The sequence below is a fragment of the Corvus hawaiiensis genome, chromosome 2 (genome assembly GCF_020740725.1).
Source record: "Corvus hawaiiensis isolate bCorHaw1 chromosome 2, bCorHaw1.pri.cur, whole genome shotgun sequence".
In the NCBI taxonomy this organism is placed as follows: Eukaryota; Metazoa; Chordata; class Aves; order Passeriformes; family Corvidae; genus Corvus; species Corvus hawaiiensis.
Genome location: NC_063214.1, coordinates 38,512,373 through 38,540,021, shown reverse-complemented (window position 1 = coordinate 38,540,021; position 27,649 = coordinate 38,512,373). Strand labels below are relative to the sequence as shown.

Genomic DNA, 27,649 nt, shown 5'->3' with positions numbered 1-27,649 from the left:
GCCCTTTCTTAGCAAATCAGTAAGAAGCCTTATTCTAAAATTTGTCAAAACAGAAACATCTTCAACTTCTGGTTCATCCAGATTCATAAATGCCATACAAGCAGGCAGTCAGGCAATCCAGTAGAAAACCTATAGAGATTTGCTCTTGGGAAGAGGGGGGAGGCGTCCAAGAGCTTCATTGTTTATGACCATGGCGAAGTTCTCCAACAAGGTTATTTACTTCAGTGAATTCTCATTACATCTTGCTTTGCCTAAGGCCACTGACTTAGTGTGATTTGCAAGCATTAGCAAACAATGCCCATATTCAAGTTCAGTGTATCCATTTTGACACAAAATGGTTGATATTGTGTACAGGGTCCTGGCTCAGGACTCAAGGGGCCAGTTTGCACAGCCTAACATGCTCAGGAACCTGGTTCAGCTTCCAGCAGTCTTAATTAGGCCCGGAATAAGTAAGAGACATGGTGAATATTGGGGTTTAAATGTAAAGCGAAAGGGTTATTCAAGAAGTCATTTCTTGCACAGCAGATAATTGCAGTGCGTTAGAAGAACTGTTGTCACCAAAAACAACTTTATATTTTTTATCTGGGATAATGACCATAATTTGTAAAGCTCCTGCTAATTAATAAAAACAGAAAGAGAAAAATAGAAACAAAGACAGCACATGCATGGATGTACGTATGTGTGTGTGTCAGGAAGCAGGGAAGGTTTTTGTACTTCTTTGACAAAAACATTCCTATACAAGCATCTAAAGAATTTTAAGTTTTCAATATTCAAAACAAATACAATTGTTTATATTTATAAGCAGCTAGTGGGGCAGGAGCTTACACATACAAAAAGTGTGTATTTCCAATCCAACAGTCACACAATCCACTCTTTGAAAATTTTTGTAATGTGACTGATATTTAAAGACCTTTTTTTCAACATACTGATCTGCAAAACACATCAAATTATGTAAGTTAAATGTTCCAAATAGAATTTTGTCTCAGAAATTGTACCAGCAAATTTGAGTAAGAGTGAAGCCAACAGTTACTTTATCCAAGGTTACTGACACGACTGATTTTATATAAACAAAACCACAACTTTTCGAGATTAAGAAATTTGCAACTGAAAAATAGTATAATCACTAACACTTTAAAATATCCAAAGGTGACAATTTATTAAGTTTGATTTTGGAGGAGTGTTAAGCAAATTCAGGACACTTTAAATTAAGTTACTGACTTTCTATGAATTTTAAATCTAATACATCTTAATGAAACCAATACCTGTAATTTTTTTAACCCAAACTATGGTAGGTACACAAAATTCAGAAACGTGAAACACTGGCATATATGCCAGTTTATTGAATGTTCTGTCAATATAAACCAGGTATTAAATAGAGAAACTTATGTTCTTAAACAGATGGCATTCAGCCCCTCTTTCTGATTCCCACTTCAGATCATTCTTCTCCCTAGAAATACTGAACAGGGCATTTCCATTTCCAGACTTATTTCAGTTGAGTCTGCAAAAATCTCCTGCAGTCTTCAAGATCTGAGGAGAGCAGCAGCTATTGAGGCACCCCACTGCAGCTGAGCTGACAGGGAAAGGTTACTGAGCCAGAAGGAAACTCCTTAAAGAATCACACTACTCACATTACAAAAACATTAATATATTAGTTCATATGGAAGTGACCACATGAGATCAATCTCAAACGATGCAGTTCCTCGGAAATAGCCCTATTCAGCAGAATGCTGTAGTAAGATATGGTAAGTGATGCACTACTGAAATTTCCATAGTCACTAATTGTCTGATTTACTGATCCATTGTGTGGAAAGGGTAGAAAAGAGAGAGAAGCAGATTCAGAAAGTGTTCTACTGTCACACTCATCGCTGGATTTTCCTTTAAAAATGCTATGAAAGTCACTTTGTCTTCCAAAGACAGAACCAGTCTTAAAGACAGGACACTAGCTGGCAAGTTTCGCACCTGAACAGGACTCAAACCAAGACAAAAATTTGCCTTATGAAAACCAGTCAGATGTAGATAAAATAAATCTTATTCTTTCTTTAACTTTCCTCACATTTAAAAAATGTAGATTGATACTTTAGAATTACTTCCTTCTGCTTTACCAAGAAATTCTACATTTTCTTTACCAATGTTTCCTTGTTAGAGCTCAGCTTCGAGGATGGATTTTTTCTATTTTCCGACACCAATATGGTTTTCAAGCTGACCTGTCTTCCATCCAGACTGACATTTACAAGCTGTGCTAGAAGTTGTCCTCCTCCACTTTTCTAACCTTATTAGAGGCATAAGGAGCATATCACAGAGACAAGATTTCAAATGAACCACCTCCCCCTGAATGCCAAACCAGTGACTGTTTAAACAACCAAAAAACTTAGTCTCAGCATTGTTTAAAAATCTACATATCCTGTAACAGCATCATTTAAAGAACTTTAGCAGCCACGTGTTAACATTTGCCATACACCAGCACATCTATTATATCTGACTATAAACATAACCAAAAACATTTACTCTTTCACAAAAAGACTTTTAAAACCATTTTATACATAGCATGAGAAACACTTTTTAACAGAAAATACTTCAACATGCAGAAGTTAAAACAAGAATGTTATTTCAGATTGTATGTGCAAAGGTGCAGTTTTTGTTTTGCATCACAGAAACAGTGAAAACGGAGAAGCTAACTGCAATATTTTTGAAAACAACTTGTTTTTGTACAAAAAAATGCTTGTTGTAATTTTTAGTCCAAACTGGTTTTGCTCCAAAACTTTCTGTGGAACTCTGTTTAAGGAATTCAAATGCACAACTGACTTGTATTTTGACAGCTCAGAGTTTCAAAAGGAGCAGAATAATTTCTGGGCTGAAATTGCTGCTCTGTTTAATTATCATTATCCTATAAATGACGTCAGGAACAGTATCACACTGGAACTGGCACTAATATACTACAGGTGGATAAAGGCAATTAAAACATGAAGGATTTAATTTCAACTGAAACATATGGAGCACAGAAAATAATAATTAAATGTAATATATAGTTAATCAGAAAGAATGTCTGCTCGTTCCACTGGCCAATTCTATGGCAAGATTAATGCTGTGTTTAAAAAAAAAACAAATCACAAACCAGCAGAATAAAGTTAAACTTTGCACACTGTTGTTTTTGTAGAAACATCTTCATTCTGCATATTTTGAACACAGAAACGAAGATTCCTTCTTCTACAAAATGAAATCTGTACTCCAGGACTAGTTTACGTAATACTTAAACCATATGAGAAGCCATCAAGAAGCAGTCTGTGAACAACTCTCATCAACACAATAACTGAACAATTTTAAATAGGACTGCCGAAACCTCAAAAAATAAGGATTCCACAATTCTATACATTACAATTTTTGTTACAAGGCAGTAGAGAGACAGAGTGGATGTTTACAGATTTAGCCAATGCACTCAGTTAGCAGCTCTGCTGATCCACCAACCTCTGTACCTTTGACTACACACAAACACCTTTACCTCATTTCCTTTGTGTTCCAACAAGAGGAAGCTGCATAAAGTTTAGTGTGTTCTTGGTAAATCTGGTACCTGAAACTAGGTCATTACAACTGTTCCCCAAAACAGGTCCCCATTAGGAGCTTGCAAAGAACCCAGTCCAAGAACTTTTCCTTTCTTTTTCATGCCTCAGCTCACCATTTGACAAAGTAGAGACATTAATAACCCTCTGCCTCAAACACACTCTTGCCATGCCCCGCTCCAATGGACTCTGAGTTTCAAGGTTTAGCAGAGGACTCCAGGTTTGGGGCAGGGCAGGAGTGACAAGCCTGCAGCAGCATTTCACCTGCTTCACCAAACACTCAGAGCATTCCCTCCTGCAGCAGCACCTGGATCCTGCGCATAGCTCTGAAGCAGATGGACATGTAAATGGGAAATACTGCTGGAAATGGAAAAAATCCCTCCCTTCCAAAGAAGTTTCCTTATCTACACCTTACCACGTACAGAATGAGAAAACATTAGTTTTGCATAAGGTCCCAACTTTTTCAGTCCTCAGATTGCATCTTCCCCCCACTTCTCCCAGAGCAGGGCCACTTCCCCTTCTTCCCAAACCTGACAAACTTAGAAGCACGAGAGGGCAGCAGAAACTGCCAGGTAACAGCAACTGAAGCTGGAAAAAGGAGGATAATGCCTGTGCTTCTCAAAGGCCTGAGGAGGAAAATAGGATTGCCTAACAATGTGAAGATCTGACAGAAGGGAAGAAGACTGCTAAAATTGTCATGAAATAGAAAAAACAGGAGATTCTTGCTCTCACACACTTTTACCAGAAGACCTCTGAAAATCCTGTCCTCCCACCAGGAAAATCCTCAACCATCTTGAAACACTACTTGGATTTGCCCTGCTGGCAAGTCTTGAATTCCCTCTTGACCCATCTTTCTCATCTATCAAATCGTTGCCCACAGCAATTCTCATAATCAGAAATGCTACTAGAGATGGGTGTCTGGAGCTCTTCAGAATCTGAAGCTAAGCATTACTTTCATCTCTACTACTGACTAGCAAGGAGTTAACTGTAAAAGTCAACTACTTAGTGTATTTCTTACAGGAAAATCTGCATAAGCTATCAGCTGTGGCTGAGAGATAGACCTCAAAACTGATTTGTAATATTGACACTTTTGCTAATTATAGAAACTCAAATGGATAGCTATTCATTATAAAACATCATGTTAAAGGAGAATAATGATAAGTATTATATTGCGTTCCAAACGAGACACACAGGAAAGTTCAAAATGCAAAGCAGCTTTGCACAGAAAGCAAGAGACAAAGTATTAAATGTTTTCTCTAACTCTTGCCAATAGTCCTGCTCTGAAGCGATGGCTGAGGTTTCCTGAGGCTAAGATGTCAAAGCCAATTAGCCATGTCAATCCACAAGAATACCAGCTGCCAGGATCTAACTTTATTACAGTATTACTTAAAAGTGAAGACATCAGCAATGTTTAAGTTCACATGACTCCTAATTTTAAAACATGCCTTCTTTAGATTTAGGGTGGGGGCAGTGACAATGACCTTAAATTTCAACCTATTAAAATCCTCACAGAGTGCCATGATTGCCCATAATTTAATTATGTAAAGCATTCTGTTAATCAAATTAGACTACATTATGCTCTATTCAAAAGAAAGTAAGACTTCAGCTTATTTCCCTCCTCATATGAATTCTATGTAATGTTTATATTTAAAAGTAGCAATTTATTTCAATAGTGCCTGTTTAAGTTGCCAGACTGCCTATCCCACAGAACATGATATGTGTAAAGTATATAGCTTACCCATTTATGGCATCTAATTCTGAATTCCAAAATGAAATTTTTGGAAAGTTTCTTGAGTATTTGTCGACTAGAATAAAGCATGTCCAAGTCTTTGATTATTTGAAAACATCTGCATTTCATTTCTAAGCAAGGAGTTTGGAAATGTTGATCTTACAATACACTTCCTTGCACAGTCACCACAATAAACTCCATCGTTTCATGAAAGGGTAAAATTTTTCTTCTGTTTAGGTGCCTATGAAACAAATCTGAACATTACTGTCAAGCAATAAAAAGCACCCATTTCTTTTGAATAGTGTCCATATTCCTCCAAACTACTCAGAAAACTGTACTTCAAGTAGTCTATATTAACTTTATTGACATCTTAATTGAAAGCTTGGCTTTTTGCTACTACTACATTTACACTGCCTTTACCACCCTAGTATACAACTGGCAGTTCTTGAACTCTTCTGTACCTCAAGGATGCTGAGAGAATGAGACAAAAGCAGACATATAACAAGGTTAAAGAACAGTTACAAGTTTTCTGAGAAGAGAAATCAAGATTTCTTCTTCTAGATTCTTATTCAAAACTGGACTTCGTTAGTTTTAATTATTCCTTGCCTGGAGTTTTTGTTTCTGCAGACACATGCCTATATACACCTAGATATACAGCAAATAAAAACCATTAGTAAGAGCTTAAAATTAATAAAAGCTAGTTCTCAGCTCTCAGTTTAACCCATCAAAGGAAAAAGAGATCAGAATGAGTGACCGGTATATTCTAGTTATGCAGATCTTTGACTCCATAAATCCTCTTTTATTATGATTTATTTCCTTCTTTTGAGATATTACTGAAAGATAAGTTCAAAATGTAAGTGCCATCAAGTGTCCAAGAATGCTACATTTTATTGCCATTTACAGAGCATTAAGGATTGCCTACTGAAAGGACATGAAAAAAACAAACACCATTTCTCACTCCAGCGCACTGTCTTCAAGTGTAAACTAACGTGATTAGCTTTTTTGTTTGAGATTTGCCCTTTAAAATCTAAAGGATAAAAATCCATTGATCTCAGTTCTTGCTCCTGAGTTTCACAAACCAGATTACTGTCACTGTCACCAAGTGCATCTGTGATGCCTGACCATCCACGCTGTGACACCAGCCATATCCCAAGTGTCACTTTGAGAACAAGGGGCCGACTCTGCCTGGCTTTAAACCATGAGGCAGCGCAAAGGTGAAGGCCACATTTAAAGAACAAACGTTGCATGAGCTCCATCTGAGTATGCCTTCCATGAAATGGGAAAGATGTAAGCTCTTTGCTTTCTACCTTATTTTACCACTAAGATCCAGGCAGTAATGAAGCAGAAGCTACAGAAGATTGTCTCCTCCTAAACCCAAATGACAAAATAGGAGAAAAAAACCATCCCACAACAGGAGGCAGGACTTACCAAGGAATATCACATGACCTGATAGAAGAAGAAGCAAACAAAATCTTGACAAAATCCAATGCTACAATGTAGGCCGAAACAGTTGCAAAAATGCCACTATTAGAAGCAGGGATTCAGGACTCTCCATTGAGCTTCAAACTTGAAATGTGTTACATTAGAACTGTAGCTCCAGGGAAAACACTACTGAGTTGATTTCAATGTCTAAATTGATACCAGACAAGACTTGTTTCTTGTTGGCACTATAATTAAAGGCTTAACTTGTGACAGAATTACAAAAATTATCAACTACAGCAAATGGCAAGACATCACCTGAGAGAGTTTGTCCATGCAAAAGCAGAAATTCTGCTGTAAGTGAGTACTTCCAACTTCTTTCCAGCCAGGACTAAATTCTGTCTTTTTTGCACTTCCCTCACCCAGGCAGCAATGACTGGGTGCTGGATGCTTCCCTGGGGAAATCAGGACATGCTTCAGAACATCATCCCAAAATGGGGCTTTGCCCTCCACAAGGCAGGAACACTTTACAATCCTAAGCTTCAGTTCAATGCAGCTTCCAAGAAGGAAAATCCTTCGCTCTGAGTTTTCAAATGGCATTTTCACAGAATCACAGATGTTTCGGCTGCGAAAGGCCCTTAAGATCATCAACCAACCCAGCACTGCCAAGTCCACCACTAAAGCATGTCCCTAAGTGCCACATCCACACACCTTTTAAATTCCTCCAGGGCTGGTGACTCCACCACGTTCCTGGGCAGCCTGTTCCTGGGCTTGCCAACCCTTTCTGTAAAGAAATTTTTCTTAGTATCCAATCTAAAATAAGTATCAAGGTACTTCTGCTGTTCCAACAGTAACTTAAAAAACCAAGAAAATAAAACCACTTACTATTCTAACAAAAACAGTAGCCTGGTACTTACAGCTTTTTGGCTTGAGAGAAGGAACTAAGCAACAGTTTTACCTTAACTAGCACACTGTCAACTTAAAAGGTGACAAAACACAAGGAATGAAAGGAGAATCTGAACACCCTTAGTCAATAAATACACATTTCCTGCCAGCTGCTGCTGTAATCAAAGCCACGGTCACCCCAGAAGTGGGGTACAAGCAAGAGTGACAAAGCAATCCTGGAAAACAAGTGTTTCAAGCATTTACTTGATGCATTTTCAGTGATGAAGATTACCTCTGAAATGTTAGAAAAATAAAAAAAAATCCAATTATTCCTAACTTCATTAATATGCTAAAAGAATAGCTCAACTCTTACATCCTGGCAGTCCTTGTATAATATTAGTACTCGGGATTACATGAAAGCACACAACAAAATTTTAATTATCTAAAAAGACAAGGAAGGAGTGGTCAAATTCATTTTACTACAACAAAGGTTCAAAGTGTGAATTTGCTAAATGTAAATTCACCTGTCCTTCGTCATTTTGGATTGCCTCCATCTTTTGACTAAGATGAAACTGCTCCCAACGGAGAAGAAAAGGTGGCAGCTGGTCCAGTTTATGAAATGTCAGTTGAGTAAGTTCAAACAGAAAACACTTTTTTGTGCTATGATGAATAAACTATGCAGCCAAATATAATGCTTTGCTGAAACAAATGAGATGTGTTAAATACCTATTACTTCACAGAATTACAAACGAAGACACGACAATGACTTCTTTTTCACTTTAAAGGATATTTTTGAATTGGTACACAATGTTTTATAAAATGTAACAGCACTGGGTGATAAGTTCTCAGAGTTGCAAGTTATGTTAATGACAAATGACTGCACGTTACTCTAAAAACCCCACAAAGCAAAAACACCCTTCAACCTACATTATTCATAGTATCCTCCCTCATTTAATTGCAACTGGCACAAGGTATTTCTTGAGACATCTGTAACAACTCAGATACATCAGCAATTTTGTACAGAAAGCATTTGATAAGCTGGTGAGAAAAATCACTTAGGAATGCTCAGCGTCAGAGCATTTCTTGCATGCAAGTACCTTCCTTTACAATATTACCAGTTTGCCTTCAGCAAAAAGTTAAAACTACACGATCAGCAAAAGCGCAGATCAAAAGTGCCTTTCTGTTGTTGTTTCTTCTCTTGCCACAGCAAGTCTCACTCCTCTTTCTTTCATCCATCCACCTATCACCCTCACAAAGCATGAAACAATAACAAATTTAGTGTATATGGAAAGTGATATTGGAGGGGTCTTGGCATCAAATATTTGTTCTATACTGTGCCATATCTCTGCCAAGCTTGGTATCTACTTTGCTCTCTGTGTGTGCCAGATATCTGAAATGAGGCTAATAGCTTCGAGTTTTTTTAAATATTGCAGAGCATGAAGACTTTGTGATATTTTGAATCACTATGACTTCCACCCTGTAAAAAAAAAATCATACAAATATCTGGAGTTAAAGTTGACTGAAGAGCACTGGATACTCATTTCTCCATTAGATCCTGAGGGATTTCTTTTTGAGTCCGTGTTTCAGCATTTTTGCATGCTCCTAGACCAAATATTTCAAGCTTTAGGAGTGCAACTTACATGCAACCTTCATACTTGACTAGTAGGAATAAACAACGATACAGCCAAAATAAACCCAGATTTAGCTGGTTTATGCAACTGAAAAACAATTCAACTATGAAACCACTTTGACTACTTTAAAACAGCCAAAAACTGTGCTCAGCTGTGTTACTTTATCACATAGAGAAGCAGAGCACCACTCACTGGAATGCCACTGATCAACTTGTTCAGCATTTGTTTAAATAGTATCTCTTTCTCTGCGTATGAGGATCTGTCTGCAGTATTTCACAAACAGCAGATGCACCGATGACCCAACATCAGCACAGGAACAAATAAGATCCAGAATCCTCAGATTTCTGTGTAAACTTTGTCCAGATGCACTTGCTGAAAGTTTCTCCAACTTCCATTTCCAGGACACCAATAATATCATCTCTCTGTTTCTCTTTCTGGGCTCTTCCTAGAATTTTCTTAAAACTAATTAATCACTAAATTAATCCAATCCTTTCATGGCAAACCCATAATTTTCTTTATCACCTGCTCTCTGCTTTAACTAGAATAAACTATACATTTTCTCATCTTTTTTCCACTTGTTTTACCTCTAACACTCCCACACACCAATTCCTGTTATGTCAATCCAGCTCCATGTCCCTTACCACAATAAATTTTCGATTTTTACCTATAGGTTATGCTTCTCTACTTCCTTTTCTTTCTATCTTCCAAATTTATAACTTTCCACTCAGTAATGCTTTCTCTATGGCTGGGACATACCCCTACACTTCTTCCTCCCATCACTCTCAAGAAACAGCCCTTTTGCATCCAGCTGCTTCACCTTATGCTTAAACTTTATACCATTTAATCCGTGACCTTCAAGAGCCTCTTATTAATACTAACATTTCCAATTTTGTAAGCAGCCCATCATACATGAGAAGTCCTAGAACAGAACAAATAAAGACTTTGATGTAGTGATGCACAGTTTGAATTACAAACATAGCATGTAGCTCAGCACATGCTAGGATAACACTGCCTCCCGTCTGGTGTAGCATTTCAGTGACAACACAGAAATTTTTCTAAAGTTTTGTTTCTCAAAAAAGCTTTCAAACCAGTCCTGGTTCAGATTAGTCTCTTCCTATCTCGCATATTGAAGGCAGCCTTTGTTTGTTTTGTTTTCAACACTAGAAAAACCAAATCCTAATCCCAAAATACAGTTTCTTCAATGTAAAAGAAACAACTCAACTGTTGAGCTGTTCTCAACAAAGTATGCCTTAACTGTTTGGAAACATAAGAGCTATAGGTCGTCTTCACGGACAGTCATTAATATCATCTACTGTTCCAGATAAAAATAACTGAAAGATTACATTTCACTTTCCACCTTTTGCTGGAATCTTGGGGTTCCTTTTGATCTCAAATTATCCATGAAGGATCATCTTGTATGTTCACTACCAATGCATCTCTTATGATCCTAGAAATTTCATTACTTTAATACATGCAATCCAAAATAGAACTTGAAAGCTCCATGGTTCTGTGTGGTCCACAGCACTGATTACCACTACTCTCTTCTGGGCTATTACAGAAACTTTAGGTCTCAAAAACACACATTCAACAATGTTAGGACTTAGGCATACTAATTTACTTCTAAAAACTTCAAAAGACTTCCAGGGAGAAGCTCAGAAGTTGATTTTAGATTCTGCACGTTAAAATTAAAGCTACATATGTTTCAGTCTGTATGCTTATTTCTACATTCTTATATAGCTTCAATTTAGCAGCAAGCTAGTCTGAAAAACATTTTTATTTTATTTTTCCATAGAGCATAGATAGCCTAAACATCTTCTAAATATCTTCTTTTTAATCTGTCATGTTATCATGTAAGTAGCAAGGAAATACAGCTAGGGAGTTCAGGTTCACATAAATCTATAACCACTGGCTTATTTAAAATGAACCAGGACACTTATTCACATGTTTCCATTCACAAGTTTTTAGTAGCTTCAGACTAAAAAAACAATAAAAATGTCACCTTTAGAACAAGAGTCCTTAGACCCCACTGCCTTTCACGTTCTACTGCATTTCACTCACTGAAATGAGAAACAGCAGCCATGCATAAAGATTTAACAAATCTTTCCCCTTTCCACTGAGCAAATTCATCTCCGACGGCAAATTGTCACATACTGCCAACAGGACAGTAGGAATAAAATTTTCTGATTTAAAAGCCCTAATCTGGCTATAAAAATTCACTGCAGCAACAGTCATGACAATCACTTATAATAACCAACAGTAATTACAGTTACCTCCTGCCTACCTGGGCAAAGGCACACATGAAGAATCCCACAAAAAGCCTTAATTTTTATTGCTCAGGCTGCAAAGCACAGTGTAGCAAAATGTGGAACAAAACAAAAGAATACATTTTGTTCCATTAACATCTTAACAGGTCCTGACACGAGTTTTACAGAATGCAAGAAATGCAGGCTAATTTCACAATCTATCTGCCATCACCAACGATTAAAATGTGCCAGCTTTCAAAATGGGGCATGCTGCAATCTAAGGCTGACAGAAATAAATGTTTTAAAGGCTTAGTAAATTTGTAAGTGAATCTTATCAAAGCATATAAAGTTCTAAGACAAAGATAAGCAACACAAATAGGGAAACATTTACTGTGATTACAGGGCTTGCTAACAAGGTATGTATGACATGATCACAGGCAGTTTACAGAGCAAACCCTGGCAGCCCTGGCTTCACCAAAGATTTGCGACTAGTAAGCCATTATGCTGAAGAGAATATGGACGATGAATGGCATCCATAGAATGTAACTGCATGGCTTGGCTTTTCCCTTACAACTCCATCCAACAGCAGGTGAACTGTGTGGCATTTCGGCCTTAGAGCCATGAACACAGTGATAGCTTTCTCAGATTCGGGATCCTCGGAGGTGCTGCTTTTTAAGCACACCTATTGCCCCCTTCTCTTGGAAAGTCCATTCCAAAGGAGTGATGGTATGTCCAACTAAATATCACTGTCCTCATAACCTCTATTTCTTGAATGAGAAGTTTCTACACAGTTGCCCTTCTGAATTCAAGGAAAACTTCCAAGGTTAAGATTTCCTTGCAGGAATCAAGCCTTGTTCCCATGCACTACTGGGAGTCTGAACATCTAAATAATTAAATCTCAAAAGGAGAATTTGTCATCTTTTCAAATTAGATTAAAAAACTTCATAAAGAAAAGGAATCCTAAAGGACAGAGTATGAGCCGTACAAGTCAAGAAGCTATAAAAGTTAAAATGGTAGGTACTTTGACAATAATAAAGTGAAAGGCAAAAATTACTTTATTCTCTTCTGAAGTCTGTAAGTTCCCCTCATGGGTCTGTCTGTAAAGATAGAGTCTACAAATACAGAACAAGCAAAGAAACAATTTCTGCCTAAAAGAAATTGTTAAGCACCAGAATTTGAGAGAGAACTATGTAACAGGGTTGGTAAATGCATAAAGGGACTTTCCAGGATATTTACCTGCTAACACATGTCATGATATCACCTCCTTCCAAAAGTTCTGCCCCCACAAAATACTCAGAATTACAAGTCATCAACAGTGACTTTACAAGGATGGAAGAGAACATATCAATTTTATCACCCTAATCTGTGCTATGATACATTGCCTTTGTCTCACCGTTTTAGTCATTAATCTTACCATCATCATCAGAGTTCGACTCATGCATGACTCTACTGAGGCCCCAGTAAACTCTCTCAGTAGTCTGAACACAATTCTTAAGTTGTCTTCTTTTTTGTAGTTTCTGTGAGTATTTATGCAACTCAAACTGTACAAAAACTTTACATAATTCCTTTGGCAAAATAAAATCTTTCCTAAAAGAGTATGACCAAGTTAACAGAAGCATTTTATATTTGGAAGGAAGTTAATGCACAAAGCATCATTTAGACAAATGTTATTTATTTGAAGGAGAATATGAGAAATATGAGACAAAATTTAAATTGATACAACCATGTGGTAAAAATGTTTACATGCACAACAGCTGATACAAGTTTGAGAAACTATTAATTACAAAATTGAAGTATATGGTGTTGGATTTCTCATTGCAAAATAATGATCATTTAAGTACCAGTGCCATTCTATAATGGAGGAGAAATACAAAATTACCATCTTCTTAGGGCTATGACACATGAAATTTTGAGCATAGTACAATGAACCACATTTCAGCTTCTGCTTTACAGCTCCTTCAGAAAGGCCTCTGATCACAATTTTTTCTTATGATAGTTTTAGTTACCTAATCATGCATAATTCTTAAAGAAAAATCCTGCAATGATTAAAAAAAGACAATGAATCTCAGCACCCATCAACTTTAAACAAGACATTTCAAATGGACCCTACATGTTTTTATTCTTGAAATAAAGGACTACTTACTTGATTGGCCATGTAGATTGTGAGAAGACCTCTCCTATAAACAGAAAAGATAAAACTAGTGAATGAATCAAATATTTTTTTCAGACTGAAGAAAAACAATCATTAAGAATATTTTATTAAAGAAGAGATGGAGGGTGAATCATTACCACCTTACAGAAAAATAAGTACAAACCCAAAAATAGCATCTTGATAGCACAGTATCCAAAGCAGTGAGGAATTACAGGAACCAAGTTATACATAGTAACTGGCTACTCCACATGAGTCCTGAAGCTGTCACAAGGGGCAAGGCACCTTGAATTACACACAGCACTTATCACAAAATAAGCTTACACATGAGCCACTAACAGAAGCATGCACACAATGACCTAAGCCTAAGCGAAACTGTAAATTTACAGCAAAATGCTTGTGTGCTAACTTCTGTTTTGTGATCAGTGCTATGTAAGTCGAGGCACCTTAGCCCTTCTGCCTACAGTATCAGGAAAAGTCTTCTACTGAGACTGATGATGCACTAATCTTGGCTCAAGCCAGTTGAAAGTCACAGTGCCCTGGAACAGTGGCCACTGTCTTCTCTTCTAACCTTTATCTACTTTTTTTCCACTTCTATTTTTTGATCTCAGCCCGTAACTCACACCGCTCTTCAGGAAAAGTATAATCTTGAGCTCATGCTCTCACGTTTTTGTTTGTCCTACTGCAGCACAAGACCAAAACTCAACTCAACTATGCAGATGTGAGCTGCTCCAGCAACTGGCTGCGCTTTAGGGTCCAGATGAAATAAAAATTATTTTCTGTACATCAGTCACAAGCCACCATCGCCCATAAGAAAGTGGAAGACACTACCACTGCAGGTTTGCTTTTCCCTCAATTATTCCTCCTCTTCTGCAAAGATTTTGTTAGAGTCTGTGGCCAAATATTGGAACAATCAGTTTCAGTATTTCTTACTGGACTGGTGTTCTTAATTTCTTAAGTTTACCTACCATCAGCCTTGTAGTATTTGGGATTTTTCCTATTGTACCCACTGGTCTTACATACAAAACCTGATCATTTTTGTGAAGGCACCACATGTTCAACAATTAAAGTTTCTCAACGGGGATGTGAGTTTATAACCTGAATCATTTTTGTATTCACGTCATTTAGGATTTTTATTATACAGCTATTACAGAAGGTAATATATAACAGAAGGTCTAACCCAGGCTTGTATGTTCCATTTTGTCATGACATTTTAAGTTTCCAAGCATTCATAGAATGTTAAGAGAGCCGTGTGTTAACAGAACATATCTTCCCATCAGTTCAGTTGAAGAAGCGAATAAAACAAAAGCACAGACAACAGGAAATAAAGAAATCCCTATCACACAGCTCCCAAGCTTGATTCACCCAAGAAGTTTATTCAGTATTTTCTAACTCCCATGTTTACATGTCCATAACATTGTCAAGTTACACATCCAGATGAAGATTTTTCACAGCAGCCATCTAAGCTACAGGGACACATTCCACTTAGAAGTTCTACTGCTTCCACATCAGAACCGAATTTGTGGAAAGCAATAACGCAGCATCCTGACTTCCATAAGTTGCTCTCTACTCACAAAGAAGATTCAAATTTGGCTTAAGTTCAAAACTTTAATTAGTTTTGAACTACTTTGTTCAAAATCAGTTTGTTTCGTGGTTGGTGTTTTTTTAAAAAAGCAGAATTACAAATCTACTCTCTGTATACCCTCTCTACCCACTACCACCCTGTGCCAGATACTAGAAACAAGACTCTAGCATGGAAATCTAAGGAAAAAAAAAAAGCCTGAATCTAAAGATTTGGCAAGGATGAGGCACACAAGAAACAACAAGACAAAAGACAGGGAATAGGGTCCGTGAGTATTTAAGCAAAATAGCCCCTACAACTTGCAATAAAGCATCGAAATATTCTATGACATATCTGAACAGAAAGGGGTAAAAATTCACCTGATGCAATAGATAAATTCAACTCTCCGGCTGGTCTGCAAACATTCACCTGGTCCTTCAGCTGGCTAGTTCAAGTGATAAAACAATACTGGTGACCCAACCCTCCTAAATAGCAAACTGCCAGCTGATATAGTTCTGTGTACTGTAAATCTTATTTTAATTTGTTCTCAAGAAAAAATACTGGATATTTCTCATTTCTTAGATTATTTTTTTACCCCTGTAATAGCATTAAAAATTTATGATAAACATCCAAATAGCTTTTTGGAAACACAGACATAAACGTACCCATGAGGGCTAACCTGGTAACTCAATCCACTTTGAGTATTCTGGAAAATGTCAGAACACCAATAACATCCTGGAGTAACACACCTGTGAGAAGCCTCAACCAGCAACTGAGTGACAGACACAGCTTTCAGAGTATACACTGTGTATTCATAATTATAGTACATACAGTGTGTACAAAGCAGGATGATCGTTGTATGTGCTCGTAATTTATTTAGTGGATTCTCCCCTGCAGTCTGTCATGCAGGCAGGGTTTTTTAGCCTCCTCCTGAAATTTGTCAGTGTTTTAAAACACTAACAAACTAAGAACTAAATGAGTTTTAGTTTCTGTTGTAATCTCTTTGGGGATAAAATGCAACTCACCAACCACAAAGACAAAGAAAGGAAAAGGGACTAGAGAAGAGGAAGGAAATCAGAAGCTGCAGTGCAGCTGCAGCAAGAGCAGTGTGAGAAGTAGGTGGTTGGGACGAGGCAAAATGTGCAGACAAAAAATTTGTGCGAGGAAGTAACTTCCAGAACTGAAAATACAGCAAGTTGTTAGATGACGTCATCTCCAATTGCCTGCAACAAGCCCGTCTGTGAGGCCCTGGCAAACTCCAAGCAGAAAGAGTTTTCTTACTCCAAATTAATTCTGTGACTGTTTTTAAAATAAATAGCCCCATGTTTCCAGGGAAAAGGGAAAAAAAAAGGGGGGAGGGGGAAAGGGCATTCTTCCTGGCCCTGTGCAAATGTGATCCAACAAGCCTAACCCAAACCTGAACTCTGCTGTGAAAAAGCAGTTGGAAGTCCAGAAAATCTTGCACTATTTTGTAGCAATGACAGCTGACAGAAAACAGGACAGAAAGATGGAGGTAGGCCAAGTAAAAGGGTCACTGGTACAAACCAAGGACTGTATTAAAACTGCAGCTGGTAAATAAGAGGAGAACATAATTGGGAAATGGTATTAGGAGAGCAGGAAATGATTAAACAATAAAAATAATTAGTCAGCCATGTCTAACTACATGCTTTGGGGAGGTTTAAAGAGACTAATAAACAGCTTACATTTCACTCCTAAAGTGCATGAACCACTGCTGAATGCTAATCTTGGCAACACCAACATCAACAGGTGGCTACAGCAGTGACGGTCTGGCAAGGTCACTGCGGGAAAGCCCAAGCACACACACACAAATCCTTACTGCCTGCTCCTCCTCCATGGTTTCTGTCTTAGGCCATTTTCTCCAAAGCCTTCTTTCATAAATATCTTCATTGTGGCTTCTCACTGCCTCCCAGTCACCTCTTCAATTGACAGTATTGCCCATACCCAGCTCCGTTTCTAATGACATCTGTGATCTTTAACTCAGGAAGGAAAAACACATGAGCTAGGGGTAACCCTAAATTCATGAGCAGCAGACCAAGGTCCACCCTACCAGTTGCTTGCGTTAAATTAAAGAGCCAAAAAAAACTTGGCTGAAAAAGTCTTAACAAGACAGGTCTCCTTCACCTGATAAAGGAGGCTTGCATGAAAGTAATCATGTTTTAATTGCCCTTTAATTCAAGTCTCAATGAGAAGTAGTATTTAGTATACTTTTCACCTTGTTTCTCCTTCTTCTTCCTAATTCACACTTTTAAATGAACTTTCTGACAAGCTTGTTAGAGAAGTGAGTAGGCAAAGTCCCAGAGTTTAGTTATCCAGCACAGGTCACATTTATCTACAGTTGAATAATCCCAATCTTGAAGATTCCATGTTTAATGTTTAAATTACAACAGACCATAGTCTTCTAGAAGATAATTCTCTTGTTCATTTATACTTTCCTCAAAGAAAAGTTTAACTCAGTAAAATTTGCTTTTCGGACAACTTGGTAACATTCAGACCAAATTATAACAGCAATAGCTCTTAAACTATGGCCTATAAACCTCAACAGCGAACCACATATCATTGTTATTGCACTGCCCAGAGGAAAGAGTCTAAAATAACTGCTAAAAACCCCAGAAAGCTACAGGATAAAAATAACAAGGAAACCTAGCAGTGTACTGAGCTGTATTACCAGAAGTTTAGGTAGGAGGTCAAGAGAAATGATTAATCCCATTTACTTGGCACTCACAACACCACAGAGCCCCGTGCCCAGTTCTGGTCCCCAATATAGGCAGGCATTGACCAGCTGGCACAGAGGACCAGCAGCACGGCTGGGCAGACTTTGACCTGACCCAAGGAAACAGCATTTTCTCCAGCAGACAGGAGAACAATGGAACAGGGACTCAAGAGGGGCCGCTGAACCTCTGTCCTCAGAGGTTTGCAAGGCTGACCACACAAATCCCCAGGCAAGCTGGATTGAATTCAGTGCCAGCCCTGCTCCAAGCAGGAAGCTGCATTAGCTGAATTCCCAAGACTTACCTGAACAATTCTATTATTCTACAGAAAAAAGGTGGAAAGCAACTTCAAGATATCATAAATAATTTTTTTTCACAGATTATAAAATCAGAAGAGATTACAGTGATAAACAATCTGTCTCCCTAACAAATACAAAACATGAACTCTCCTTTAATGAATTAGCCATTTACTTAAAGAGATCAAATTTGTCCTTTAAGTATTTCCAATCACCACAATCACTGATATGTTATTTAAGGTTACTTATCTGTGCAATTTGCACCCTAAGACAAGATATAGTCTGGTCTCTGAAAACAGTTACATCTTTACCTCCCCTTTAACACTACCCCCCTCCAACCAAGTCACCTCCATACCATTTCTTGAACAAGAACTGAACTCCTTCAGTTTTTCCACTATGTTCCCTAAGTTTTTAATCATACTTATAGCTCTTTACTGAAACTGTCCCAGTTTTTCATCTTCAGGACTTCAAATGAAAATATAGGAAATACAAAACAGATTAAAGTTCTCATATCCTTTGTTTAACTAAAAGTATTTTAAAGTCAAAGGTATCACTAAGTGGGGCTCTCAGACTTTGAATTCATTTGCCTGTGAGCAAGGTATTCATATCTTCTTGTAAGTGCTATAAACTCTGGAAAACTTATTTGATTGAGGCCAAAGTGCAATTTCCCTTACACGTGAGTAAAAAATCCCGTTTGTGCCAATAGGAGCAGCAACTGTCCAAATCTGCATGCCAACATATTGTTTGTGGAACAGTTTGCTGAAGAATGTTTCTTTGCTTGGCTTGATGTGCTAAAAAATTCAAAAAATAACTCTACTTTCACAAGCAGCATAAGCTTTTGCTTCATATAATAGTAAATCATACAAAATACCAATCTTTAAATACAACCAAGATTGTTTTTTCCTACAAAACTCATTGCCAGTTCTCTCTCATTTATGGTTTTCCTTCAATGTATTTATGGTTTCCCTTAAATACAGAGTTGTTGCTAAGCTAAAAAAAATAAAAAACAAAACAGCACCATCAGCACACAAAAAACACTCCCAACCAACCTTGCCTGAAGGCGGGATGAATACTTAGAATGTACTTATGCTCACAGAAATTTTACCATAAATTAATTACTGCAACCACAGCAGCCCTCAAAGAAAATTTCCAGCAGAAAGCAACACCTCTTTCTCTAAACAGCCACAGAAGAGAGGTAGGACCTGCCATTTTTAAGTTATATCCTTCTCAATATTCATTCCTTCTTCTGAATATTTATTTCTTTCATACATTTGACCTTGCCCTGCCCATCTTTTGTGTCTAATAGCAGCCCTCCAGTCCCTAGAATTCCCTCATCAAAACATTTTTTTGGTGATACGAAGTTTAAAGAATTGTTTTCTCTATTGCCTCGTTTCAGTTAAACCACAAACCTTTCTGAGCAGACATCCTGAAATCTAAACGTTCTCTGCAATTAATTAAACTTATTCGAACTACTATAATTGCTCTTTTTTTACCAGTATTGCATTTTTTATGATCACTTTTTTTTGTCTTGCTCAAAACTAAAGGGGAAATAAGTTAACAAGCCAGAAATAACAGGAAATAACTACAGCAAGATGAATGCCACCGTGTACAGAATTAACATAAATGGACTGAACAGGCACCTCCTTCAGTGAGAACAGCCCTAGGTGTGAGCTGTGAGACGGAGCCCCTAAATTCACGCCCCAGGGCGAAGGACACACCAGGGCAGGTACACCCAGGCCCCATTCCCTGTGACAGCTCCTGGAACCCAGCAGTCAGCAGCATAGGACGATAGGAGCCCAAAGATGGGTACAGCAGCATGTTAAAAATCTTTATGCATGCAATTAAGAGAACAGGTTCTCTGATTAAGCATCTAATTGATGGGTTATGTTTCTCCACATATGCAATGAATTTAAACAGCTGGAGGGGAAAACAACCACAAAAGAAAAATATCTAACTCACTGCTAAGACAAGAGCAGTTTTAGCTTTGCTATAAAGCTTTCTAACTTCATCACCAGTCCAAAACTTCAGATTCCTGCTATTTGCTTTTCCAAAAACTCTTAGTGTGGTCAAACCAACAAGACTTGACCCAAGAACAAACAAGTACTAGAAACTCACCTTTCCTTGTGACCTGTACAACAAAATCTGAACTACACATGACTTTTATAACCTTTTTTTTTCATAGATTCATTATATTAGTTTCCTACAAAATCAAGTTTGAATTTTATATGAATGCCACTGTTCATTGAATCTGCTGCATATTCTGACACTATCACTGTATTTTAACTGATATTCTTTTTTTTGATTCTTTACAAGTCTAAGGAATCACAAATAAAACTACTTTTATAGGAATCACTGGATTCAAAGGCAAATAGGGAGTGGAACGTTAAAAAAGGTAAAGAGCACAAAACTTATCCTGTAATGACTTGTTACAGCAAAACAGTGATTTTTACTAATAAATATGTTCATATATATGTATATATCATATATACACATGTATATAATAATTATATATATATTTATTTTAGTAAATAGAAAACTTTCGGAACATTTGTCCTTTTTAAATTTAAAAGAAAAAGAAAGATTCAAGAAGAGTTAATTCTGGCTTTAATTTCTGAACATGAACTAAGAAGCTAACATAATAGTTTGTAATGGCTCCCCAGACAGGACTCATGGTCTGCAAAAACAGGAAGAATTCCTCCTGTCAGCTCCAACCCCTCCCCACCACTGTAAAACACACCACTTTATAACCTGCAGAATTAAATCAAACACACAAATCACAGGTTTCCTCTGAAATGAAAGAGGTTAAAATGAAGAGGTAAGAGGTAGGGTTTTTTCTGCTTTACAGCAGCTTGACACCACAAGCGAACCAAGTATAGATGTGGAGTTGTGATTGCATCCCTGTAAAAACACAAGCACTACAGATTATGTTTAGGGTATCGTTAATCTCTCACACCCACCAATTTCCTACTGACGGCTGGAGGTCAGAGCAAAGTCCTGGTGCAAAAGTTCACTTAAAATCAGCAGGAACAGACAAGCTTTCAAAATAATGCAGAAAATTATGAAAACAGACCTAAGCAGTAAGTTTTCCAAAAAAGAACATGGTAACTTTTTAGCTTAGTAAAGACCAATACCAAGTCTTTAGCACAAAAATAATGTTCAGAACTTCATATCAAAAATATACAGTTTAAGGACTCATGACCCACTGCCTCTTTAAACGAATTTCCTATTTCAGTATTTTGGGTTGTTTAAAGTCGGAAATGGACACTTTGCAGGCTGGAGAAACTGAAATTGCTCAAAACTGCAAATCAGTAATTCTTGCTTGGAGCACGTTACATGTTAAGAAAAATGGTTTTATGCAAATATTCAGAATTTGTTGTTCTTAAAAGGAAATAAAATAAACTCAACATGTTCTGTGATTTGAACACACGCCAAAGAAAGGGTATGAGAAAACTGGAAAGGGAGAGAAGCCAAAAATAAAATATATCTACAGTAATATTTTCCAGTTAAATTAGTACCAATAATTCTTACAGAGTTTTCAGCTAGTGCAACACAAGATAACATCTATAGTTCAATTTTTTTAAACTCCTTTATAGTCTATTTTATACCGATTTTCTTTCACCATTCCCTCCCTCTTCCTTCTCTCCCAGTTTCTCTATGGCATCTACAGAGCAAAAACAAATGCTGACCTACAGAGGGGAAAAAACCTCTTAATTAAAGTGTGATTTAACCTCACAAGATTCCGTGAAGAGATAAAAAGATTCCAAAAAGCTTATTAGTATTATAGAATGACTGACTGGGAGATAGCAGAAGAAAAACAAATTAATCAAACCTCAGGAAAAGAAATGAAGGATTTCCAGGGATTTTTTAAATTATTCACATTCTTGGTATAGAAGGTCTATCTAGTGTTAAGTAAGGCCCCAAAAAACAATTTCTTTGGGCTGTTGATAGTAACACAGAACTGTTTTTAATCAGCTCAGTCAATCACAAAGAAAACACTCAGTTCTTTCTGGGCATGGGCTGCTTGGCCACTCTGTCTGGAAAGGCAGGAGCACAGGGCACAAAAGCAAATACTTTTGAGCAAGCATACTGTTTTGGAGACTCCCAGCAGCAGCAGGTCATTGTTTCAATGTATTCTGTTGGCAATCACTACCACTCCAAAGCAAAATAGGACACTATGGACAAAACTGTTAATAAAAACTAGGAAGAGCAGAACAGGGCATGGAAAAAATTCAGAGTTGAAAATATGTCCAGTATTCACGGGCCTTGGACATATACTCAGTGTATTTTAAGAGTGAGAAGGCAGGAAGGAGAGAAAATTTGTCATATAAGGTTACTCCTTCAGCTGACAGCTTGGGGCTGTCCCAATCCCCATGGAAATTTATCCAGTATTTGACCTGTTCTCCTCAACCTCTACCCTCTAGGCTTCTCAAATTAAGAACACTTCGACCACACCCTACCTCCACATCCCAAACCCATCTTACAGCAGCTCAAGCAAGAAGCAGTTCCAGAGGCTTCCCAAGAAGCCCCTTGGAACAGCTGGCCTTCCCTCTCCAACTCATATTCTGCGCCCAGTTTGAGAAAGCCCATTCCACAACACAAGTTTTTTGATAAGCCGCTCAAATCATCAGTTACTTCATCTATTTCAAAAGACTTCAGCAGCCAGATACTTTTTTTCTAGTCTGTCACACTAATAGCTATTGTAGTGTTTGCATGTTTAGAACTAATTTTCTCTTTAGACTCATAATGTTTTAATGTTACATTTGGGATTGAATTACAGTTTACAAAGCACCTGAAGCAATATGTAAAAAAAAGAAGAGCTCATTTGACAAATCAATCCAACTCAAACAGGGAACTACTGCAGCTTTTCACATGGTGTGACTAACTTCTAAATACCCTTGTATTCAGCAACAGCAGACTAGCACTTCCAAGGGAAGTAGTGTGTGGAGTTAGACTTGTCAACATACAGTGACATTTGCTTTTTTACCTCCCCTTTAGACCCTCTAATGACAGCCTATTAAGTCATATTAAAAACAGACTTTAAATCCAGTTAGGAACTATTCATTTAATCACTCAGAAGACAGATGAATGCTATTAAGAGTGTGCCTGCATCTATAATGGGGGTCCCACAAGGGGTCCCAAGGAACAGCAGTGACAGAAATCAATGTGAACCTTCTCTAGAAAGGGAGACAAACCATACGAAAAGTTTGACTGAATGTCATTTCAATACATCCCCATTGACTAAGAAGCCAGTTTCTGGCAGGACATCAGTACTGGATGATGAACTGTGCCAGATACTACAGACAGATGTTAATGAGATATTTCACCTACCAAAGACAGAAATAAGCTATTGCCAAGTCCAGTTTGAACCTATTATTTTCTGGCATTAAGCTCAAACATGCAAACTGCCAATGGTTGATATTAGAACACTTTTGCTAGTTCCTCAGTCCGTTGATCATGAGGAATGAGTAACAGACACTGAAGAGCTTAAAAGGAAAAACACATCACTGAAGCAGCAAGATGGAGCCCATACAAATTCCTTCACATAGACCAAATTATGCTGTACTACCAGGCAGCCCATACTGTTTCAGTCTTTCACCAAAGCTGGAGCAGTCTGGATTGCGATGACAAGTACTGGCCCAAATTCATGAGACATGTTTCTTGCCTTAAAGCTATGGACACTGTTTCTGCTTCTTAGACAGACTGTCTTTAGGACATGGTTTTAACAGCATACAGTTACTTTATCAAAAAAGATTCAATCTGGAGTGGAGGCCATCAGATTACAAGAAACACTATGACACACAGTGTTTTATTTCCTTACCAGAGGAAATAAAAACATGCCATTTTCTGTCCCAGGACGTGGAGGGGAGAGGGCAGGAAGGGGAAGTAAGATGTATGACCTAAGTATACTGCTGTAATCTTTGCCACAGAAAAACTGTGCGTGATTAAATATAGCAAATCATTACCATTCTAAGTCTCTACCTTCACACTTTTCCTGCTGCAGGAGCTAGCAACGACCTTAGTTCCTTGGGAACAATGAGGCTCCAGGAAAGAGCCACTTCATTTACAGAGGGCTTCTAAGTGCGGCTCGCATGGAAACAAATACTTCAGCTGCTCTCATCTGTAGTGTCTAAAAACAATATCCTCCAAGCAGACCTGAGGAACACAGCACTGAAAAGTTCCCTCCAAGACTTCCAGCCATTGCACCAGAGGCATGCTAGGCATGGATGTTATCTTGCCAGGTAAATGTCAGCACTCAAGCCAGCTCATCTAAGCAGCATCTGAAGTTTATTCTATACTAGCAGAGTATTTATTATTCCCCCTCTGGGAGCTGCATGTTACACACAAGCATTCAGACACAGAAGATGTATTAAGTGTTTGCTTAAGTCAAGGAAGTCCAAATGACTGTGTCCTGGATGCTAGTGCTGAGCAGACAGGACAGAGTAATTAATCCAGCGTTTGTGCCACTTGAATCCAAGTCAGACTTGCAGAATAGTCCAGTGGTCAGCAGCAGTCTGAATTTTAACATTTTATCTGTCAGCATTTCAACAGGACTGTAAGTTTTACAAGGGATTTTAGTGGGTTTTTTATGCTTAATGATGAAAAACAGAATACAAAATTATACTACTATGCAGATGACTAAATCATTTTTACTTGTTTTCAGCCTACAAAGTGAATGTTTCAGAAACAGATTTGCCAAAAGTGGTCCTTGAAATAATTTTTAAAAATTAAACTTTAACTATAATCAAGTCTCAATTATTCATGGAGCCATGCAGGAAGAGAGGAAGGTATCTGCACAGTCACCTGGGATCTATCAGAGCTTGCTGCTTGACCTTAGCACTGCCCTTTGCTCACCCAGGCTGGCCCCACGTGCACTGATAGAGTAAGGCCAGAGTTTAATGGGTGCTGCCCGAGATGCCTTTACATTCATGAAGCAGCCACATGGCTGGTGCTGTGCCTAAGCTGGTAAATCCCTCTGAAACTCACAAATCTGGAGACCACTGAGCAATTGCAACCAAATAGTTCTGCAAGATCCATCTCAGCCCTGACTCTAACAACACAGAGAGAAAATAAACCAAGTCTCTATAGACTCAACCAGATGCTGCAACTCATTCTGCAGCATCTCCAGAATCACAGGCATATATTTCACACAGGATCTCCCAATATTCTTATTTTGTCTGCCTGTGTTATCCCAGAAAAGGGACTGTCAACTATAAAGCTGTAGCTCCTCTCCTGCTCTTCATCTTGTGCAAGACTTCAATTGCCACACGAGAAAGCTTAACCAAATTTTTCCAGCACTCAAATGCTGCAGCCTGAATCTTCAACTTGGTTGCTGAATACTTATGCAGACACAGTAGAGTTTTTCAGAATCCTGATTAGTTTATAACCTGGACTGACTGACTACAGATGTGTGTAACTGTAGTCACTGATTCCCCATAAACCTTCTTACTCTGTACACAAGTACAAAATTGTCCTTGCCAAACTTTTGCCATCTTAAGCAGATGAAATCTAGTTTAAGACAGTTTTCTAGACTGTAACTCGGACACAGAATGGTGAATCACACAACTGATTGGAAAGAAATGACTGGTATGAAATAGAAACACACATTTCAGACAGTTAGGAAAGCCCAAGTGTTGACTGAAACCACTTCCTTTATCCAGAAGTATAAGGATTATACCTGCATCTTATGTGCATACACAGAATTACAAGGAGTAAAGGGCAGGAATGAAGGACAGACTTACTAGAGGAGTAATTAAGAACACCATATGAGAGAGAAGATCTTTCTCCCATAATAAACCAAGTGCCAGTCACACAGCATCTTTCTATAACCCACAGAGGACATCCTTCTCCGTCACACAGGACAGCTTCACAATATGGCTATGATTTGAATGACAGTCTTCCCTTCATCCACTACATGGATGACCTGGTCACAGAAGGACATCAAATAAGTTAAACAGGACTTTCTCTTTGTGAACCCATGTTAACTGTGCCTGGTGATCATGTTGTTTCTTTAAATGCCTTTCAATATTACCCAAAGTAATCTTTAGAATGTTTCCAGGAACTGAGGTTAGACCAACAGGTCTGCAGCAACACCCAACAGCTCCTTCAGAACTCCGGTGTGAATCCCACCAGGCCCCATGAACATCCAGCTGATACAGCTGGTTCCTTACAATTTCAGTGTCTGCAAATGGATTGGACTGTCCATGTGGTCCTCCAAATCAAAGAATTGAGCAGTCCAAGGCCTATCAGTGCTATTAAAGATGGAAGCAAAAACAGCCTCTGCTCTTTCTACATCTGTATTAGTCAGGTGACCACCTTCAACAAGTATCAATGTGTTTTCTTTAGACTTCCCCTTGCTATTAATCTACTTTAAAAAGTAGATTGTTGTCAGATACAGCACTGACCAGTTTCAACTCTAATTGAGTTTTTGGCCATTCAAATCTTCTGCAGATGCAAACCACAGCTCTGCACTCTTCCTGTGATGCCTGACCTCACTTCCAGAGATCACACAGTTTCTTTTTCCTCTTGAGCTCCACAAGGAGTTTGCTGTTCAGCCAAACTGGTCTTCTGGCCTACTTGCTTGACTTAGAACACACTGGAATGACCTGCTCTTGTGCTTAGAAAAGACAGTTCTTAAAAACTGACTTTATTAATATTGAATTAACTGAACAGTTTAAAAAAACTCCAGAAACTGTTTCTAGGATTAACACATGATGCAATACTAGCAAGACAAACAGAAAACTCTCTGAATATATCAACAAAGTTATGACTGCCAGGGATATACTTTAGAGAGAGCATCAATCCTTCTAGCATAAAATACCAGCTTATCGCAGTTTTTTCCATGAAAAATACTCCCAAGAGCTGCCTATCCTGAGCTACCTGTCATTCACAATGTTGCCACCATCACAGCATCTTCTAGATTGACTTCTGCACTCCCAACCTTGAATGATCAGTTTTCCCTTCTTCTGATAACTGCTAAAGCAATCTGTTTTTGTGGAAGGTGTCCCTGCCCGTGGCAGGGGTGTTGGAACTAGATGAGCTTTTAGGTCCCTTCCAACCCAAAACACTCTATGAGATGGTTCTGTAACTACAGCACAGTAGCAGCCCTCAAAGCATGCAGCAAAACATGTTCAAATGTTTATGCACTGTTACTATAAAAACATAAACCCTCAAACACTGGCTCTCACCAAGGCAGTTGCTGAAGTACAATGGAATTTAACATATTTTGATTTAGAAACAAAAAGCTTTCCCAGTAACTTCTACAGCCTGGCTCCGTATTTCACAGCAATAATCAGTCTAGAGGAGTACAATTCCAAAATAATTTGTTCCCCAGCTAGCTCTCCGTACCAGATTACACCACAAAATACTCATGTCAGTGATCCAAATTTGAGAGTTTTTTACTACAATGCAAAGAATACACAAAAAATCATCCCACAGTATAGCTTGCTTTCTCAA

General features: G+C 38.1%; 1 protein-coding gene across 2 annotated transcripts in view; it reads right to left on the bottom strand.

Moving 5' to 3' along the window:
- The window catches only part of TMEM135 (transmembrane protein 135), a 160,906-nt gene that overhangs the window by 112,325 nt on the left and 20,932 nt on the right, over nt 1-27,649 (bottom strand). For both annotated transcript variants that reach the window (XM_048294497.1, XM_048294498.1), the window contains exon 4: nt 13,605-13,638. In XM_048294497.1, the coding sequence (XP_048150454.1) occupies nt 13,605-13,638 (34 nt within the window). The remainder of the gene's footprint in view (nt 1-13,604; nt 13,639-27,649) is intronic.